This window comes from Salmo trutta, chromosome 14 (assembly GCF_901001165.1).
Source record: "Salmo trutta chromosome 14, fSalTru1.1, whole genome shotgun sequence".
Lineage (NCBI taxonomy): Eukaryota > Metazoa > Chordata > Actinopteri > Salmoniformes > Salmonidae > Salmo > Salmo trutta.
Genome location: NC_042970.1, coordinates 25985151 through 26007494, shown reverse-complemented (window position 1 = coordinate 26007494; position 22344 = coordinate 25985151). Strand labels below are relative to the sequence as shown.

The 22344-nt window shown below is 43.9% G+C and overlaps 1 protein-coding gene across 8 annotated transcripts in view; it reads right to left on the bottom strand.

Annotated features, from left to right (window-relative positions):
• anks1ab (ankyrin repeat and sterile alpha motif domain containing 1Ab) overlaps positions 1–19251 on the bottom strand; it is a 37785-nt gene extending 18534 nt beyond the window's left edge. For 3 of the 8 annotated variants that reach the window (XM_029775019.1, XM_029775025.1, XM_029775024.1), the window contains exons 1-4: positions 19139–19250; positions 17950–18401; positions 12234–12300; positions 2302–2417 (exon numbers count right to left, since the gene is read on the bottom strand). In XM_029775019.1, the coding sequence (XP_029630879.1) occupies positions 2302–2417; positions 12234–12300; positions 17950–18240 (474 nt within the window). In that variant the 5' untranslated portion in view covers positions 18241–18401; positions 19139–19250. Of the gene's footprint in view, positions 1–2301; positions 3184–12233; positions 12301–17949; positions 18558–19138 lie in introns of those variants that run through there. The other 5 variants (XM_029775022.1, XM_029775023.1, XM_029775020.1 and 2 more) reach the window with 4 other exon arrangements.
• Positions 19252–22344: the final 3093 nt, after the last annotated feature.

The window sequence follows — 22344 nt, the reverse complement described above, 5'->3', positions numbered from 1 at the left end:
AAGATACAAGGAGATCCTTAAAAATGTGGAGCTCAGCATTTTCCCAGTGGACTGCTGCGGATAGATTTTTCCTGGCCAAGAATGTTAAAATGTAGCTAGTCTTTTCTAAATCTAGCCTCACTGCTTGTTTCTGGAGCACAATGCAGCAGTTACAGTAACACACTGATGATCACAAGTACAAGGATCCAAATAACGCAGTGTCTGACGTCAGGAATCACCCAAAATAGATATTTCCAATAAAATGATTGTTGGACGTTCCAGAAGGTCCCACTGGAGCTTGTCATTTATACTTAATCAGTAATATATGATTAAGTAATGAATAGCTATTTTTGTTGTTATTTATACGTACCTATTACATAACTCTGACACATACAATCCCTCATCACAAAGGGGGAAGGTTCCATGAAATGAGGAGGCACCAGAAAACCCATAAGGGCAGACCGAAGGTCTGAAGGGTAGACTAACTCTAACTCTCTCTGTTTTGAAGAATTTGATCTATGACGCTCTTGCCTTTGGGATCAGCAGGGAAATCGGGCACTCAGATTTCTCAACTGGGCTATACTCTAAAAGAGACAGTGTATTTTATTTAATGAAGATGACAGCTTTGTCATCGCAGCTTTCAGGCCAGATGTTCACCGACTAATGTGCATCTCCGGCACAGTCGCCATTACCTTTGCTCCTCTGGGCTTCATGACAATGTATTTATATGTGATTTGATTTAATCTACATTAATTTGATGATGGGGTTGAACAGTGTCTCACAGAGCCATCTCAACCACCTGGCAAAACCCAGTATACCACTTTCCCTGATCTAGAGTCAGCCCACGAAGCAAATCAACAAATAAACAGAGCAGCACTGCAGTGATAGCTTATGAATTTGGCAGAAAGTTCAATGGGACACCATTCAACCTTTACAACATCTCTCTGACTGCTCTGACCTACCCAGACAGCAACCTCCAAGTCCTTGTAAGTATCTGAGGGGAATTTGTCCAGCAGAGAGCTAATCAATTAACTGGTTGGTACTTGTACTCCTCAGACATTAATGAAGAGATGAACATTAGCATCACAATGCTAATGACCCATGATCCTCATCCTATTATAACCTTATTAACACGAACACCATTGGTACAATACTGGTTGGTACAATACCCTCTACATCACTAAGCTGACTGACTAGCTATTTCCAGTCTATACACAGTATATCAGACTTCTTCCATTGGTTATGTAACCTCTCCAACAGGTGTAGTCCGTTGCCCCTGGCCAAGCTCTCATCTGTGGCAAACTCATGTAAACAACAGTACTGAAGCAGCTGTGTCATCAGATCAGTTCGTGTTTGCTTTAAAGACCATGTTATTCACCATTTACAACATATTTTTAGAAGTTACCTAATCAGTGGAAATATCAGTGTTGGTTTGAACATTCATTGGCAAATGTTGTAACACACATCCGTGTGTTGTAACTTAAAAGGAACATGATTGTCTCTCTTAGTTTGACACAAAACATAGTCATTTTAGCTGCAGCTAAACCATTTTATTAATACATCATTCCAGAGGCACAGCCAATTGAATCTACCTATGCGTTCCAGAAACAAGAGATATACAAGACTCAAGGGATGTCATAATGATGTTATTTTCTGGCTGAAGTGGCATAAGATAACCAGAAAAAAACAGTATACAACTTGACCATGACATCACAAAATATGTATGAAGTCTCTACAGCAAAAAAAAACATTCATGCCCTTAAAACAAAAACTTTACTTTGCCACAAAATATCTTATAGAATTGCCAGGAAGTAAAATCCATACTGTGACCTCAACAGAGTGGTTTGTTGTATCTGCTGATGATTGGGTGAGCTATACTGTGTATGCTTTCTGGCCGAGCCAGCATGGAGGTTAAGGCTGTAGAATATAAATCAGCCTGACAAGATAGGGGGGATGGTGGTGACTGTGGGAATTTATTGTAAATGAGATGGAATGATTGGGGATGAAAGAAAAAAGTTAATAGGTTTTGTTGTGATTCGTCTTATCATTGGTGACCTCTTCTACACTTCAAAGGGATTTACAGTAAGCACATACAGTAAATCTGTATAGGGTCATCTACTGTATAGCAAGGAGAGGTGAAGAGCAGCTATGGAAGAAAGAGAGAAACTGGGGGAGACATAATAAGGAACAGAAACTGAAAGAGATGGTAAAGGAGGGAGAAAGGGAGATGGAAAAGGAGAGAGAAAAGGAGATGGACAAGGAGGGAGAAAAGGAGATGGAAAGAGATGAATAGTGTAAAAGATCTTAGAAACGTTGACTCACCATGTAGCGTAGGTCGTCAAAGCCATTAAGCAGCAGCTTGCTCTCGTACTGCGGCAGCCCCACATGCTCCAGCCACTCTCCCACAGGCTGGTCCAGGGCTTTGCTGCAGGCCCCATCTGCCGAGAGAGGGAAGCGCTTCAGCAGGGAGAAGCCGTTCAGCCGGTAGCAGCGGCACTCCGAGGACGAGACATGACATTGCCACATCATCCTCGGCCAGCACAGCCGAGTGCAGGAGCACCAGCAGGGCAGAGGAGACAGGGTCCAGGTTGGGGGAGGGCGGCTCCCACAGGGCAGGAGGGGGCCCGGCTATTCTTACACTAGAGATATAGTGGTGGAGCCTGCCCACCGTGGTATACTGTACACCCACTGTTGTTACTGTGAGTGTCAATGTCAGGCAAGGGTGGAGGTAGAGGTGGATGTGTAGATCCTTTGAATACTGATCACCACTTTCAATTGATTGAGCCAATCTGGCATCTTCTATCAAAATGTTTTGTTAATTACTGACATGGAAATTGCCAATGCCTCAAAATGTTTCATTTCCAGCACACTGTAATACGGAGCACTAAACAAAATAATTTTCCAGACCACACAAAGATGATACAGTATTACTGGATATCATATTCCACATTCTGTCTTTAAACCTGGTTAAACCATCACCAGCATCATCCTTTTTGAGATAGTATTCCACAAGGGTATGGTAAACCACAGTAAGTTACAGCTCCACAGAGTACACTTTGTAGCATTTGGTCACCTCTGTCTCTGTCCCATGGCTTTATTGGACAACCTGTCTGAGAGCTCTGACGGTAGAACTGTGATAAGGTAAGGCTATTCGTGTAATCTGGATCATGGGATTCTCTCTAGGATTTTGGTCTTACTCCACAAACAGAATGAGAGTCCAATCTCATACACCAAAATTCAGGTTTCTCCTTTGGCTTCCAACTGTTGATGAAAAACTCCTGAAATATAATCAGAATCCAATCACTAGCCGCTTGATAAAGCTCCTGCCGCTGGCATGCCTGCTAGCCTGAGGCTCTATGTCCTTGGTGTCCCCAGTGATCCTGGTGGTAAACCTGATGCTTCCCAACATATAGACTCCCCTCTGGAGGCTGGCTCATTCAGAGAAAGTTCTTATCATATCTCACACCAGTAAATCCAAGCTCAGCTCTAACAGAGCACAGGTGAGCCTCTTGACTCTTGGCTGAGATCTCCACAGGACCACCTTGGTTCAGCCTGCCTCCTCCCTGTGCGATAAGCCCCCTCCACCCCACCTGGCTCTCCCCCACTGTGGGTACAGCTAGCTCCTGTGCTCAGGGCAGAGGTTTGCTGCATCCCCTGTCTGATGCATGCACTGTCACAAAGCAGCTGCTCTCGGCTCACACGCTCCCCTCACCGCTTCCCTCACAGGACATAACGTCCTGATGCTGGATACTCACGAGTCCAGAAAGCAGCCTCAACCGCGTCCTTCCCGCATCCACAACAGGCAGTCTTGATGCTCATCCCCCTTCCCATTCAGACAAATCCCTCAAGCTTGCTCTCTCTTCTGCTCTCTTTCTGGCTCTTTACCTCGTTCCCTCATTCACATAGTCTCTCAGTCCACTGCAGGGCTGCCGTATGCTGCCTGATGGAGAAGGGTACTGCTCCACGTATCAGCTCTTCGTTCCTCCCCCTATCTCTCTCTGCCACACTCTTACTATATAAATCCCCCTCCCTCTCCCTCATAGCCTCACTCTCACTCCCTCTACCTCACAGTTTCTCTCTCTCCCTCTACCCCAGTCTCTCTCTCCCTTTACCTCACAGTCTCTCTCTCTCACCCTCTACCCCGGTCTCTCTCTCTCTTCCCACCATCTGCACTGATTAGAATTGCACAGAGGCACTCTGATCTTGCTAGTGCTGAAAAGACACCACCGTCACCTCTTCCCTCACAGGACATAACATCCTAATGCTGGATACTCACGAGTCCAGAAAGCAGCCTCAACCGCGTCCTTCCCGCATCCACAACAGGCAGTCTTGATGCTTACAAGCACTAGGAGCCTCAAAATCAGACCTCTCTGTATGGAATGACTAGAATATAAAAAGGATGTATGTTTCTCCCCTTCTACATGGGCAATGATTTCAAAGCTCGGCTTCCCATTGCTTTACAAGGGACATTAAAATAAAGAAAATGTTCAAGCTTATTCACAGCTGTCCTTAATTCATTTACATCTCGCTGTGATGATTGGGCGAGTGGTGCAGCACTGATTCAAGTCAGTGCAAAGCTCTCTCACTCACACGCCCCCACGCACGCACACACGCACGCACGCACACACACACGCACGCACGCACGCAGTGTTTAATGGACTGTCTCTCATAACGACTCTCAAGTCCCTTTCCTTGGATACCCCCCATGCTACAAGATGACAGGAGAGACATTACACTTAGTACCTTTTTTTCTATCTAGAACCATAAAGGGTTCATCTGCTGGTTCCAGGTAGAACCCTTTTGGTTCCAGGTAGAACCCTTTTCGGTTCCACGTAGAACACTTTCCTATGGGGACAGCTGAAGAACCCTTTGGGAACCCTTTTTTCTAAGAATGTAACTCCTTTTGTTTCGTCAGCACATATCACAAACTATTTTAGAATACAACAGTTGATGCGTGAAGCTTACAGATAACTGCAGGAATCATACGTGTGAAATGCAACAGGATAATACAAATGGGCACACAGACTTCTATTGAAATAAAACCAAATAGGCATTTGCACCCACCTATGCAGGGCTGCTTACTGCGTCCATCACTGGTGTTATCTGGATACAGCTACAGGCACAGAGTAATTATGCAGGCTTTCAGTCTGCCTGTGAACGCCTCAGACATCCCATCCCCAGCCAGCTGGCCAGAGGAGGAGAAGTAATGGTTACAGAGGCAAAGTGAGGAGCGATCGATTTGAGCTCCTGCCGTAATTGGCTGGCTGTAACCAAGTTGCTCTACCTTAATGAAGGTAAAGGTCAGGTCTTTGTGACCATGCATCCAAGATAAGCTCAAGAGCTAACACTCATAATTCATAATCAAGAACAGACAGCCCTTCTATTAGACATGCTTTGGGATAGAGAGAGAAAGGATGAATGTACTCACTACTGTAAGTCGCTCTGGATTAGAACGTCTGCTAAATGACAAAAAATAATAATAATGTGAAGGAAAAGGAAGACAAATGAAGCAGACAGATAAGAGATGGACATAAAAGATGAATAGTGAAGATGATGAAATGTGCATGTGGGGGAGATAAGATGGTAATAAAGAAATAGGAAAGATTGGAGCAGACTCATTACGTTTCAGTCAGACCCCTCCCTCTTCCCCCAGAGCTTTACCGATGGCAGCTTCTTTATTATATCACTCAAACAAAGCCTGTTAAAAATACCAGCCCACCCCACCCAATTACAGCCATTCATTTGGGACGACAACAGCTCCCAGGGACCAGCAGGGCCTAATTACTGAGTGATTGTTACTGTTAGGGGGAACTGGGTTACTACCTCAGCCCACTAAACGAGTCTTCACGTCCAGTTTGGGCTAGTGGGCTTCCGAAGGGACCGAGAGAGCTACCTAGGTCTAAACTTGGCTCAGAGGGAAACCAGAAAGACTATATTTACGGAGAGTTAATGGCTCTGCTATCTAGATAAAGCACTGCCTCTTTATCAATGTGAGAGTAGCGCTAGCTCTGTCAACACATCCACAACACTACCGAAAGGAGCCGCAAAGCTAAATTAATTCACAGGAACGGAAGACGGACACTATTTCTTTGAACGTCAGAGGAGTGGCAAACAAACTGAGCTGCAGGATGCCTCCTGTGTGTTGTTAGGAGAGCTCCCTGCTCCCTCCCTGCTCCCTCCCTGTTTAAGTTAATTTACTCAATGCACCTGTAACAGTCAATTGAAGCACTTACAAACCACAAATGCAAACAGCACATCGTTTAAGCATTCAATTGGCAGGGATGTTTCAAGAGGCAAAATGGCACAGCAGTCACAAATAAATATATTATAGTTTAGGACTAATTAGCACAGGTCATCCATAGGAAATAGTATCTATGGAGAAAGAGGGATGAGAGGAATAGGAGGGAGAGAGAGGGATGGAAGGCGTGGGGGACAATATAGCTCCTTTACAATGGTGGAATAATGGAGGGGAGAAGAGTGACAATTTGGCTTCCCTCTCCCTCACTCACTCTCTTCCCCTCTTTTGATATCTTAATCCGGAAGGGCACTTTCATTTTGTATCATTTCATTTTGTAGGAGAATACAATACCCTCATTATGCCTTTACCAAGAGGGCAAGTCAGTCAACACATTTTGGCTAAACGTAGGGTGGCAGGTAGCCTAGCGGTTAGAGCATTGGGTAAATAACCGAAAGGTCGCTGGTTCAAATACCTGAGCTGACAAGGTAAAAGATGTGTCGATGTGCCCTTGAGCAGGGCACTTAACCCTACTTTGCTCCAGCGGTGCCGTACTACTACAGCTGACCCTGTAAAACTACAAAGGTCACTGCAGTTATTTGGTTTATGTGACAATAAAACATATTTTGTTGAAAAACATTTTTACATCTCCATGGCAAATGACAGAGTAACAAGCAATCAGGTACAAGCAATCAGGTACAATCAGGTGAAAAAAATCAGCACAGCTATGAATCAGCTGAATCTGGGACATGCTCCTGCTGAGTCCTCTTTCTGAAAAACTCAAAATACTGAAATAGTATAGAAGCACCGTCTACATCAACAAACATATCAATTACCATACTTTCCAGCCACATTACGTAGAGTACAATAACATCAGGTATAAAAAGAATAGTAAATGAGTGGTATATGAAATTGGAATAAGTAAAATATATACTTTCAGCTGAAGGAGAGGAAACCACAGTGAGTTTCATTAGTGAGTTTCATGACAGTGGTTATGACTAATGATAATATTCAATTATGCATCAAGGACCATATATATACATTTTTATTTCACCTTTATTTAACCAGGTAGGCTAGTTGAGAACAAGTTCTCATTTGCAACTGCGACCATGCCAAGATAAAGCATAGAAATTCGACACATACAACAACACAGAGTTACACATGGAATAAACAAAACATACAGTCAATAATATAGTAGAACAAAAGAAAACAAAAAGTCAATATACAGTGAGTGCAAATGAGGTAAGTTAAGGCAATAAATAGGCCATGGTGGCGAAGTAATTACAATATAGCAATTAAACACTGGAATGGTAGATGTGCAGAAGATGAATGTGCAAGTAGAGATACTGGGGTGCAAAGGAGCAAGATAAATAAATAAATAAATAAATACAGTATGGGGATGAGGTAGGTAGATAGATGGGCTGTTTACAGATGGGCTATGTACATGTGCAGTGATCTGTGAGCTGCTCTGACAGCTGGTGCTTAAAGCTAGTGAGGGAGATATGAGTCTCCAGCTTCAGAGATTTTTGCAGTTCATTCCAGTCATTGGCGGCAGCAGAGAATTGGAAGGAAAGACGACCAAAGGAGGAATTGGCTTTTTGGGGGTGACCAGTGAGATTTACCTGCTGGAGCGCGTGCTACGAGTGGGTGCTGCTATGGTGACCAGTGAGCTGTGATAAGGCGGGGCTTTACCTAGCAGAGACTTGTAGATAACCTGTAGCCAGTGGGTTTGGCAACGAGTATGAAGCGAGGGCCAACCAACGAGAGCATACAGGTCGCAATGGTGGGTAGTTTATGGGGCTTTGGTGACAAAACAGATGGAACTGTGATAGACTGCATCCAGTTTGTTGAGTAGAGTGTTGGAGGCAATTTTATAGATGACATCACCGAAGTCGAGGATCGGTAGGATGGTCAGTTTTACGAGGGTATGTTTGGCAGCATGAGTGAAGGATGCTTTGTTGCGATATAGGAAGCCGATTCTAGATTTAATTTTGGATTGGAGATGCTTAATGTGAGTCTGGAAGGAGAGATTACAGTCTAACCAGACACCCAGGTATTTGTTGTTGTCCACGTATTCTAAGTCAGAGCCGTCCAGAGTAGTGATGCTGGATGGGCGAGCAGGTGCGGGCAGTGATCGATTGAATAGCATGCATTTAGTTTTACTTGCATTTAAGAGCAGTTGGAGGCCACGGAAGGAGAGTTGTATGGCATTGAAGCTCGTCTGGAGGTTAATTAACACAGTGTCCAAAGAGGGGCCAGAAGTATATAGAATGGTGTCGTCTGCATAGAGGTGGATCAGAGAATCCCCAGCAGCAAGAGCAACATCATTAATGTATACAGAGAAGAGAGTCGGCCCGAGAATTGAACCCTGTGGCACACCCATAGAGACTGCCAGAGGTCCGGACAACAGGCCCTCCGATTTGACACACTGAACTCTATCAGAGAAGTAGTTGGTGAACCAGGCGAGGCAATCATTTGAGAAACCAAGGCTGTCGAGTCTGCCAATAAGAATGTGGTGATTGACAGAGTCGAAAGCCTTGGCCAGGTCAATGAATACGGCTGCACAGTAATGTCTCTTATCGATGGCGGTTACGATGTTGTTTAGGACCTTGAGCGTGGCTGAGGTGCACCCATGACCAGCTCTGAAACCAGATTGCATAGCAGAGAAGGTACGGTGGGATTCGAAAAGGTCGGTAATCTGTTTGTTAACTTGGCTTTCGAAGACCTTAGAAAGACAGGGTAGGATAGATATAGGTCTGTAGCAGTTTGGGTCTAGACTGTCTCCCCCTTTGAAGAGGGGGATGACTGCGACAGCTTTCCAATCTTTGGGAATCTCAGACGATACGAAAGAGAGGTTGAACAGGCTAGTAATAGGGGTTGCAACAATTTCGGCAGATCATTTTAGAAAGAGAGGGTCCAGATTGTCTAGCCCGGCTGATTTGTAAGGGTCCAGATTTTGCAGCTCTTTCAGAACATCAGCTATCTGGATTTGGGTGAAGGAGAAATGGTGGGGGCTTTGGCGTGTTGCTGTGGAAGGTGCCGGGCAGTTGACCGGGGTAGGGGTAGCCAGGTGGAAAGCATGGCCAGCCGTAGAGAAATGCTTATTGAAATTCTGAATTATAGTGGATTTATCGGTGTTAACAGTGTTTCCTAGCCAAAGAGCAGCGGGCAGCTGGGAGGAGGTGCTCTTATTCTCCATGGACTTTACAGTGTCCCAGAACTTTTTTGAGTTAGTAGGATGCAAATATCTGTTTGAAAAAGCTAGCCTTAGCTTTTCTAACTGACTGTGTATATTTGTTCCTAACTTCCCTGAAAGTTGCATATCACGGGGGCTATTTGATGCTAATGCAGAATGTTTTTGTGCTGGTCAAGGGCAGACAGGTCTGGAGTGAACCAAGGACTATATCTATTCCTAGTTCTTCATGTTTTGAGTGGGGCATGCTTATTTAAGATGGTGAGGAAGGCACTTTTAAAAGAATAGCCAGGCATCATCTACTGACGGGATGAGTTCAATGTCATTCCAGGATACCCCAGCCAGGTCGATTAGAAAGGCCTGCTCGCAGAAGTGTTTTAGGGAGCGTTTGACAGTGATGAGGGGTGGTCGTTTGGTCGCAGACCCATTACGCAGGCAGGCAATGAGGCAGTGATCGCTGAGATCTTGATTGAAGACAGCAGAGGTGTATTTAGAGGGTAAGTTGGTCAGGATGTTGAGGTGTATTTGGAGGGCGAGTTAGTTAGGATGACATCAATGAGGGTGCCCGTGGCAAGCTAGCAGTTAGCAGACCGGGTTAGCAAACAAGCAGTTGGCAGACCGGGGCTAGCAGTTAGCAGACCGGGGCAGGTAAGCTAGCAGTTAGCAGACCGGGGCAAGCAAGCAAGCAGTTAGCAGACCGGGGCTAGCTAGCTAGCCTTTGGGGGACGTCGCGATGGGGGTAAGTCTGTTTTTGCCTCTTCGTGCGGTGACGTCGATAGACCAGTCGTGGAATTAGTAGGGTTCCAAGTAGCTCTAGGTAGCTAGTAGGCCGCGGTTAGCAGAATGGGCCTTCAGCGGACATCGCGCCTGAGGGGCCTGTTGGAATCCTCGGGCAGATTATGTCAGTATTCCAGTATAGAAGGGGTCCGCATATTGTAGCCCAGGAGTGGGCTTCGGTGGTAGCACAGGAGCCCTGGCCAGGCTAGCTTCAGGCTAATTGGTGCATGCTCCGGGATGGAAACGCTAGCCAGGAGTAGTCACCCGGGATTGCGGTTAGCTAGTTGCGAAGATCCAGATTAAAATGTTCAGAGTTTGCGGTAGGAATCCGGAGATATGGGGAAAAAATTAAAAATAATAATAATAGGTCCGTTATACTCTGGTTTGAGTCACGTTGTTTGAACTGGCGAGAGCTTTCCGAGCTAAAGGTTAGCTGATAACCGCTAGCAATGGTTTGCTGACTGATAGCTGGTAGGTAGTTAGCTGGCTAGCTTCAATTGAGGGATTCCAGATCCGAAGTAAATAGAAATACTTTAGAAAAGAAAAACAGATCCACGCCACATTGGGTGAGGCGGGTTGCAGGAGAGTATTTAGAAGTTGAGGTTTAGGAAAATATTTTTAAAAGATATGCGAAGAAAAAGATGTAAAAAGATATATACAAAGACAAAGACGTCTGACTGCTACGCCATCTTGGATTCATTGGACGTTATGGACGTTATGACGGTGGCCTGTTCAGTGTAATGGACACAAATCGTCAGAGGAAGGCAGATGTGCTGTATGATGTCATGATGAAAAAGACCCTAGCACAGTCAGCCTGCAGTGTGGAGCTATTACTGTAAATTAATAATACATATTAATAATACACATTACAACATTTAGCCAAAAGAGTGTCATTATCAATATGAGTTTGACGTAAAATCCTCATAGCACAATGACCATAATCCACTGAGGTAAATAGCTTTGTGGAATCACATTATAGAAAAGTGTCTAAGGGAGATTTAGAGATCCAGTATACCAAGTTGAGAATGTAATCTAAATAAACTGAGCATTTGTTATTCGGCTTCTCACTGAGAGCCGCCTGAAGGATAGACTCGATGAAGCAGAGAATAGATTCAGCCTCTATTGAAACACAGCGCAGGAAAAATGATAGTCAAGTGAAGTTTGAATTTGATTTCTCTTAAAGTGGAAATATACTTCACACCACAAAACCCCATACAGATGACACAAGTTTCACACAAAACAAATTACACCTTGAATTGTTATGATTTATGGGAAAAACAAATCTTCATATCTTTTTTGTCTTATATAATATGGTTGTTGGCTTCTAATGAGCCTGTACAGCATAGAAACAGTCTGCCTCTAACAAATCTGGTTAACCCTTTACCAGTGGTGTAAAGTACTTAAGTAAAAATACTTTAAAGTACTACTTAAGTAGTTTTTTGGGATATCTGTACTTTACTTTGCTATATATATTTTTGACAACTTTTACTTTACTACATTCCTAAAGAAAATAATGTACTTTTTACTCCATACATTTTCCCTGAACACCAAAACTATAGGTTACATTTTGAATGCTTGGGAGGTCAGGAAAATGGTCCAATTCACACACTTATCAAGAGAACATCACTGGTCATCCCTGCTGCCTCTGATCTGGTGGAATCACTAAACACATGCCTAATTTATAAATGATGTATGCGTGTTGCAGTGTGCCCCTGGTTATAAATAAAAATTAAAGAAAATTGTGCCATCTGGTTTGATTAATATAAGCAATTTTTTTATATTTTTTTGATACTTAAGTATATTTTTGCGACTACATTTAATTTTGATACACGTGGTATATTTAAAATCAAATAGTATTTTACTGGGTGACTTTCACTTTTACTTGGGTCATTTTCTATTAAGGTATCTTTACTTTTACTCAAGTATGACAATTGGGTACTTTTTCTACCACTGCCCTTTACTTTAACGCTCTGTCATAAGGACTACATAGAGCTGTCATAAGATGGCTTACTGTTTGTATGCAACCTTTACCTACATGTCGGTATTTACCTGTGGTGCACTGCTGGTCATTGGATGACTCGATGCCTGCTCCAATCAGGTTCATGAGCTTCTCAATCTGTGGAAGAGGAGTGAAACATTAGGACAAACCAGATATGGTTACCCCCAGGTAATGATCATCAACATGTGCTCCTAAAGCTTGTTTCTGTGTGTTTACAAACAGTGTACATAGATGCTGACTAAGGAGGAGGGCAGCAATGATGGATGAAGAGTAAAACAACAACGTGGTGGGTAGTGTTTTATTGGTCCTTCACACAGGGTGTCAGGGTGAATTGCAATTTAAAGCGATTGAACCTTCGGTGCACGAAGCGCAGGGAAAACCTGTAGGCTAAATTGCTTTAGATCTCTGCAAAATGACCTTTATAAGATTCAATAAGGCTCTCTGCCCCATCTCTGAATAGAAAGTGAAAACCTGCAGTATACAGAGTAAAACAACAAGCCTGCGTGGAGGTTAACACAAAACAATCCAAGCACATCATGGGCCTAAAACATATTGCCTTAGAAAATAACTAATAATCATTTATCTTATGCAAGCAAAGTCAAGAAAATATTGCAGTAATATTGCACAGTTCTGCTCTGTCTGTTTGTGTGAGAACTGGTGTTGTGACATTCTCCAGCACCCTCTCCTCTTGGCAGACTGAGATTCTGGGACGAGAACTTCTCAGAGCAATGGAGGGAGGTTACTGTACTCTAACTGTTCAAGAGGTAGCTAATGCCATAATACAGTGCTATCCAGTGATTTAGCCAGCATATTCTACTACTATAAAAGCCTGCAAAGCTGAATCCGCTTTCACAAGTGACACTGGAGACATAGAAAGGGTTATTTGACATACTATTTAGTATTTGAGAAGCCCTATGCACTTTGCTAGTGGCATCAACACTCAGAAAAAGCCTTGATTCATTTAGAAGTCAGACACGTGGGAAGCATGGCAGCTCCCTCCAGCAATACAGACCTCACATATTCCACATCGAATTAACCCAGTTACATTCTATATCACACACGTACCATCAACACATTGCCCATACGCTATAGTGCACCTTATCTCGGCCCAAAAGCAGTTGTTTGAGGAATTCCATCTCATTACAATTAAAGAGCTAGAACATGCTGGGACTCTTTCAGCCTGAGAGTAATACAATTAAGGCTACACAACTGTTCCACCTCATCACACTTGCCAGATGTACAGGACATCAGGCGAGAACAAATCTGTGGAAAATCCGTACAAAAATCTAGTCAGTGTAGCTATCATAACGCATCACATAATATATGATTTTTCAAAGTGAATTTGTGACCCCTTAAGGGGTCTGACATAGACTTTCCAGTAAGCTCTTGAGTGGCAAGCCTTTGATTAGTGCAAAAGTGGATTGGAATAATCAGATATAGAGACCACAAAGAAATAAATGATAACACAGTTATGAAGTGAAGGACCTGTTGGTGGACTCTGTTAAATCAATTGTGTTCCTCTTAAAGTGATCACACTGCAATCAGTTGGGATCTATATGCTAATCCTCTTAGTGGGCCATTCAATATCTCCTGCTGATGCCATGCTGCTGTCACACTGCTCTGTTACCCACACCAAGGAGCCAGGGAGAAGACCTGTTGAAAGCTGCTTACCCCAACTGGCTCATCAACCCATAAAACCTCCTCTCCAAACCAGGCCCTCTCATGGGTCTGTGCCTCTTAAGGGTCTGTGGTTACATTTGTATAGTAATGTATGACCACATTTTTTTTATGGCAATTCAACTCATTTGGGACAGTCAAGCTATCACTTAGCCAAGTCCCCATATAAACAAATGTAAATTTGTTAGTTATACACCCATCTATGTAGATCATGATGAATCACTGATAGCTATAAGCTTTGTGTAGGATCAACGTGGTCTCAGGGAAATTCGTATTATCCTGTTACGTTTATAGATTGCATTATGAATGGAATAGCATATGTGCATTATCATACGGATTATAGGACGTATTGTATCATACTTATTACACTGTATGTCCACCAGATGTGCATACAGTTTGCCGTATGTTGTTTTTGCTGGATGTCTAGTCCGCATTTACTTGACACACATGTACTTCACAAAGCTGCAGAAAGGCTTGCAGCATGGAGAAGGTTGTTTTCGCTGTCTCTGGGTTCCCTACCTTGTTTGACCAAAGCGCCAGTTGCTACCGGGACCTCCATGTTAAACATGTTGCATGGAGACACATTGCCAATGCGATTGGATTACCTGGTCAGTTGAATGTGAAATAGTTTGCTGGAAAGTGGAAGCTAGGTGCTGGCAATTTCTTAGCTAAGCTATCTAGAAAAGTAGTTAGCTTTGTAGTGTGGAAGGACCACCAGAGGGCAGGCTGGACTCACGGATAGTAGCCCAACTAGGCATGTGAGTCAAGGGGACCTGAGGCAATTAAGCACAGCTGATGGTACTAATGACCTATTATCTTTTCCCTACAAGAGAGAGGAGAGAACTAGCAAGAGGGAGGAAAAACCTATCTCTCTTGGAAGATGGCTACCAAGAGAGTAGAAGCTAACCACAAAGAACCATTATGACGTGACAAACCCGTGACTTTTGTTGTAGTTTAAAGATAATCGTGTTGTGATCCTGTTTCATCTGGAGAAGATGTATGTTTTTTCTTGGGAGATTTTCATTGATTATGTTGGCGTTTTTGTATTGACCAAAATCCCTCAATAGAGAACTGTGTTCAATCAAGAAACCAACTCCTGACTCGTTTATTCCACCTTTCTGCTTTAGAGTGACACCAAATGACTTGGTAGTTAGTTAACTTCTGTTCACACCACCGCAAGGTAAAGCCACGCTTAAGTTGAAAATATTGAACGCATGCGGTACACAGAACGCACCGCAGTCTAGTGTGGAATTCCCAATGCAGCGTTGCAGACTGCTCCAATGACAATGAATCACTTCCGCTGGAACACAATGAGTTTGACGCATCTGGTGGACATGAGGCTTTACCCGGTCGTACAATAGCATATTAATTGGATGCCATACCTTATCATACTTCTTAGAGGACATATAATATTATGTCTTTCTCTTTAGAACAGGTTGCTTGTTGTGTCCTAACAACAAAGGAGAATAACCTGGAGAATTCACGTTGGCGGTTAGGGGAACTAACGACAGATGTTAAGAGAATTTCCGTAGCAGGTTATGTTGAATGGGTTAAATTTAGAATAAGTGTTAGGGAAATGTAACAGGATCACTATTTTTTAGGACAGGCCACAGTACAGACTAATGGACAAGTGTACAAAGACCCATGACTGAAGACATGTCAGAGGTGGGCTGATTTTTATGGAGGTTTGTTTCACCTGATTCAATGCTGAACTACCAGTTGGCTCTATCGGCTAGATGAGAACAGAATTTAAATCAATCGATTGAGAAAAAAAAAGTTTAACCAAGCAGGTTTGCTCACATCCCGCGCATTAATGACAGCCTGCTCTGTATCAATCTGATACAGTGGGCGGGATGGGGACATCAGGCGGGAAAGCGACATGGCCTGGTGTTTCGCTGGGTGAGATATATTTTGTCAAAATAGATCTTATAAATAGATGTTCTCTCTGCCCTAGCTAGCCACATAAATTATGAACTGATTTAAACCAGCATATGAGCTGAACATGTTAGTCCTCTTTCCCTGCTAAAATTATTTTCAGCCAGGGCCCCAATAGACTGCAGCAATGTTAACACGATGAGAGAAATGGACGAGAGCATGCCACAACAGACTCAGACATACACACACACCACCCACTACAACCACAATCATCTCTCTGATACAAAAGGGTCATTTGAAGTGCACTCACTAAAGAAAGGAGATATTCAAAGCGTCTCTAATGGCTAGAGGTATCGAGGTATGCATCTGTAACATGTCTGGTTTAGACGTGTCGTTAGAGAATTTAACAGATGTACTCAAGATGTAAAGCTGTTGATCACAGTTGTCATCATACATGTCATTAGCATACTGTGTGATGATCCCTTGTTTGCTAGAGTGCTCCCCTGCATGGAGGACTGCTCTTATGCCAAAATGTCCTCACTATAACCCTTATATCAAATAAATGGGACAAGCATAATCAGGGTGAGATAATAACAAGGAATTACAACTCTAAATTACTTCAGACAATTGTGGACAGAAATAAATGCCCAGCTGAGAATTCCAGGCTCTAACTGCTGGACATGCTGTAGTCTAAATCTGAGTGTGTCTGAGAGCAAACCAATCTCATCAGGAATATGGCCTCCTCTGCAGTTACTCCAACATATTGCAGTATGCAGTGTGTGTGTGTGTGTCACACCTGGCTTCCTCTCTTCCTAAGTGTGTGTAATGTAGACACTAGCTCTGGACTGTCCGAGGGGGACGGGACGTTGTTGATCTCCTTATGAGTAAGTCTGAGTAAGTCTTTGCCCTTGCATCCTCTCCCCCCAACCTGCCCCAAATGACACTAGAAAAGAAACAGACACACGGGGGTAGCTGCAAAACAGGATGCCCTTAAGAACAGAACAGGACACCCCTCCCAGTGTGGCCTGAGTAAACAGTCCTGCCAGAGAGCAGAGAGAAGAGGGAAGAGCAGAGAGGGGGCCAGGGAACCAGACAGTTCTGTCAAAGACGGGAGAGCAGAGAGGGGGCCAGGGCACCAGACAGTTCTGTCAAAGAGGGGAGAGCAGAGAGGGGGCCAGGGCACCAGACAGTTCTGTCAAAGAGGGGAGAGCAGAGAGGGGGCCAGGGCACCAGACAGTTCTGTCAAAGAGGGGAGAGCAGAGAGGGGGCCAGGGCACCAGACAGTCCTGTCAAATAGGGGAGAGCAGAGAGGGGGCCAGGGCACCAGACAGTCCTGTCAAAGAGGGGAGAGCAGAGAGGGGGCCAGGGCACCAGACAGTCCTGTCAAAGAGGGGAGAGCAGAGAGGGGGCCAGGGCACCAGACAGTCCTGTCAAAGAGGGGAGAGCAGAGAGGGGGCCAGGGTCCCAGACAGTCCTGTCAAAGAGGGGAGAGCAGAGAGGGGGCCAGGGCACCAGACAGTCCTGTCAGAGAGCAGAGGGGAGAGCAGAGAGGGGGCCAGGGAATCAAATAGTCCTGTCAGAGAGCAGAGAGGGGGCCAGGGAACCACACAGTCCTGTCAGAGAGCAGAGGGGAGAGCAGAGAGGGGGCCAGGGAATCAAATAGTCCCGTCAGAGAGCAGGATGGGATGAACCAGAAAATACAATAATTTCTATCTAGACTAGAGTTCAAAACAATACAGCATCAGACCAGGATTGAAGTAAGTGTTGAGGCTGGGGTTGTGGCCTGCATTAGCCTACTGGAAAGCAGGGGAAACAGGGGGGAACAGAAGAGACGTCAAGCCATGCGTGGGTTGACCCACAGTAAGCAGTCTGACTGTATCAGGAGTGACAGCCCAAGCCCAATTAGCCTTGTGTGCCAGGGCTGCTATGGGGTATCGGTGGGAGTGATCAGGCCACTCATGCATTCAGCACTTGCCTGCAGGCATTCTGCAGCGACTGTATGGGTAAAGTCAGCGCCACTGCTGCCCCTTCCCTCCTGTCTATCACTGTTCTTCCTTCCTCTCTTTATCACTCTTGATCACTCATTACAACTCCCCTTCCTCTCCCCTCTGCCCCTAAAGGAATTAAAAGCTATATTTGAAGCCTGACTATGTTATTAACTCTCCCAGTGCCAATCCCTGCCTATCACCCCACCCAGAGAAGCCAGAGAATTACCTCATCCCACTCGGAGGTGAAGGAGGGCGATCTCTCCATCTGTTTGTTCCCAGAACTGCAGTTAGCCACAGACTCACAGCAGCTGTTCAGACCCCCATCCTCCTCACCCAGGGGAGACACCAACAGGTCTGAGTCCGACTTGGAGAGGCTCCGGGTCAACTTCAGGTCCCCCGGAGGCTTCAGCCTGACCGGAGGAACAGCCACAGCCCCTGTTGACTCCCTGGCCTCAGCCTTGGCAGTGTGGACCACCGTGGCATAGATGGGATCAGCATCCAGGAGGGAGGCTGACATTACTGTGGAGCTGCTTGTGTGGCAGTGTTAGGATCCTAGCCTCCCTGTACCCAGGCCTCAGGCAGCAGTCTCTCTTCTTATACCAATGGTCAGTGCAGAGAGGGCTGTAAAACACTGCAGGATCCAGCAGTCTCAGTCTGTACAAAGCTTCCTGTTGAATTCTGAGGAAAAGCCAGACAGAACGGGTGATGTAAGAAACAGTGAGGCAGGAAATACCTCTGTCGTGACACTAATAAGAATCCGCCTACTAAATCATTTATGTTTAAAACATATTAAATCTATTCCATTTGGTGAAACGGAGCATGTAAGAGAGAGGATTGCTGCGTGTGTCCATAGCTCAGATACAATCATCAGGGTCCACCCACTAGTTGTATCCGGCAGCTCTCCCCTTAGTGACTGCTGCCTCAGAGTTTTTTATGCTTTCCTTCCCCTCTCTTCACGTCTCTCTCTTGCTTTTTCTCACTCTCGCTCTCTTCCTCCTCTTTCTCTTTCAGCCTTCGCTCTTATTCTTGAGCAACATACTATCTTTCAAATGGTTGAGTTTTAAACAAGACTGCCTAGATAGAAAGACTATTCCCAACTACATGAATGAATGAAACAGACACCAGTGTAGTCTAAAGGAAAATTAAGAAATGAATGTAATACACAACACACACAAACATACACACGCAAACATAACACACACAGAAAATTATCTCAGTAAGACACAACAATAGAATCAGATTCTGAATATTTCAAAGGAGTCTAGCTGCTTTATACAGTTTTAAAAATAATGCCCTGTGCTTGCTTTTCAAAAATGAATCTAACACAGCAACAGATAGTTGCAATTGCTGCTTTCAGGAACTGTAATAGCCTTAACAACATCATGTGAACTCCCCATTGATCAGTTTTACCATACCTGCACACCTTGTCTCTGTCTGTGTTCTCAGAAGAGCTGCCGTCCTGTTCCTCATCTGTCCTCTGACTCCCTATCGGAGGACCAAGTTTGTCCCGTCCCGTGGTGGGGATCTGAGGCCTGGCCTTATTAAGACTGACAGCTGGGGTAATCAGGTTACTGACGCAGTGGGTGCCTGCCTATTCAGAGGGAGGGCTGCCTGCGAGGATTCCTCCACCACGCTCTGTGTGCTGTACCACTGGGTCTTGGATAAGCCCCTGAATGAATTCAAGTATATTTTCTGTTCAAGATATTTGCTCCATTAGGCATTTGAAGTTGACTGCCAGGCATTTCAATGGTTAAAATGGGTGAAGAGACTTGATGGCTTGACGAGAATGCAGAACGGATCCCACACACTCTCATATACTGAGCAGTCTATTCATCAGGGGTTGATTCTGACAAAAGGCTCTCTTGTAAGGCATCCTTAGCCTTCAGCAGCACCCGCTGTCATGCACTGTGTACCTTCCCTGTAGTGCCCTCAGTCAGCCAAGTCCCTGGCCCGCCCACCTCTTCCCTTTGGGTAGTACTGGTATGTACAAGACACAAGGGATAACATCATAGATAGATAGATAGATAGATAGATAGAGAGAGAGAGAGAGAGAGAGAGAGAGAGAGAGAGAGAGAGAGAGAGAGAGAGAGAGAGAGAGCACTGCTCAGCAACAACGACAAAAAACTGAGGTGAAATAACCAAATTATTCATAACCATTTAGTCCATTTTGAAAGGTTCTGGGCGTTGAATAAATGTTTACAGAGATGTAATGATGCCTTAATGGTATATTAGAGAAACTAAAAGAAGAAGGATATACGTATGCTCCTTCATCTGGCTGCAGAGCTCCAGGGCAGAGAGAATGACTCATGAACATGGTCCTCCAACCAAGCGAAGCACAGCCAGCAAACACAGCAGCACAGTGTTGTAAACACACGCAACACAAGCACCTCTCTGTGTTTCAGTGTGTTGTTTGCTCTCTGACTCACAACTACATTATTAGGCATTTGGTCTCTGAGGTACTTTGCACCTATGTATCCCAAGGCCCTCAATTTACATTTTCATAACACTGCAGGATTCCAGAAACACTCTGTTGTCCATTACTTCTCTCCTGCTTGAAATCATTACTTCTCTTTGCAAACCTGGTGCTTTACATCATCTCGTCAAGCCCCAGATGACCTGCATTCATTCTATGAAGTGAAAGGGGGCCCATTGTGTTATAAAGAAAATCAGTCATAAATGTTATTGCCTTCTGTGAAGCAAGCTGTTTGGCTCGAATACAAATCTTAGAACCAAGCTAACTCATACTAGTGAAAACGGGGAAAACAGGAAAAACGCTGCCTAGTGCCTACCTCTCAGAGACACCTTGTATAAAATGAAACCACACTTTCTCTGTGTCTTATGAATGTTTTAACCCCATTTCATTGCAGTATATTAGAGGGTTATTATGCCTGTATACTAAGGATGAGAAGTCCATCCTTTAGAATCACGAGAGAACTCCATTAGCTTACACCAAGTCTTACTAGGGATTTGGAGAATTTGCCTGGGCCATGACACTGACTCTCAGCCTCTTAGAACTTAGAAGCTCTTACAAAGTCAACCTGTCACATGTACTGTATCTCAGCACTCTCGTTTATAGCCTGGAATGTGGTGCAATTGAAAAGACATGTTGGACTGTGAACAGTAATTAAATTACGATCTGTGAGAGTTATGTAGGCTTACAGTTACTGTTTGAACTGAAACACACATTTTCAATAATGTTAAATTATGTATACCAGTTAAATGTAAGTAAATGTAATCAAAAATGTAGTCTACGTAATCCCCAAAAGTATGTATTTATCATGAGAGGGCCATGAACAATAACTAGTAATTCTGTATACTCCAAGAAAAGATAAAATCTCAACTTTATGGTAAAAATAGTTATAAATTGCTGAGGTGTAGTCACTTTTGAGGACACAAGCTCAAGTACACTGTACAAATATGATACAAATATGAAAATATGAAACATTTTATATGATGTATTTCCTATTCAACAAAACTGTATGAATGAGGCTTTAAATGATGTACATGCATTCTAAATATAGTATAATCAAATGATAAAATGACTAACTATAAGATTTCACCTTCCTTATAACTGTAAAATGCATATGGTGTCCACAGATGGATTTCTAAGTGAAAATGTCAGTTGGAACCGGTACCAAAACCATGCAGGGACTTTACATCTAAGAGGGTTAACAGTGTAAGGAAAGAAGTAAGCCTATTGTCCATCTGTAAAAAAGATCAAATTACCCTAATCTACAACAACTCAGACATCCACAAAACATAAAAGATCATGGTAGTCTGCGGTCAGCACAGACACAAAACAAAGGACATCAGCCAGCTCAGAGAGCTCATTCAAGATGGACAGGCAGTCCTGTAAGAGGCTTATAACTGTCACAGTGGAGCTGACCTCCCAGCAGAGGAATATGAAGGAGAGCACGCATGGCTGAGTGAAAACCCAGCACTGAATATCTATTAGTGTACTTTCATCCCAGAGGAGAGACGAGAGACGACAGCCTAACAGACCGAGACTGTAGTGAACACCATGCCACCAACGTCTTTCCTCAACCAACAGGGGCTTGGTCACCTCTGGAAAACATGTGAATATGTTCAAAAACAAACAAGATGAACTGTGGAAGAGACATACAGTACTAGAGGAAATTACATCCAATGCAAAGGTAGATACACATCTTGACTATTCATAAGGGTTATAAACCTTTGGTTTATTTCCCCTTCCAGTCTTAAGAACTTGATAGAGATCATTTTTAAGTGGCTTAGCTGGACAGGTATTGGAAGCAATCTCTTTAATTCAAATGGTACAGTAAAGCAAGATGGCCCATCACACTGGCATGTCTGGAAACTACACTAAATACTGTATTATCCCAGTAGACAATAATAGTCATAGCAATTACAGTATTTAGTCACACTAGCTACTTAGATTTTATACAACTTGGGATCATATACTGCAGTTATTGCTTCTGGCCAAATGCCGATGTAGAGTTAGCATGCAGCTCCTAAAGTAACTATCAAAGCACACCATGTCACCATACCATAATTTGTTTGCAAAAAGGGAATGAGAACAGGAAATATGCTATGTGAACACATGACTGTGACTGTGTGCATGTATGTATACATGACTGTGACT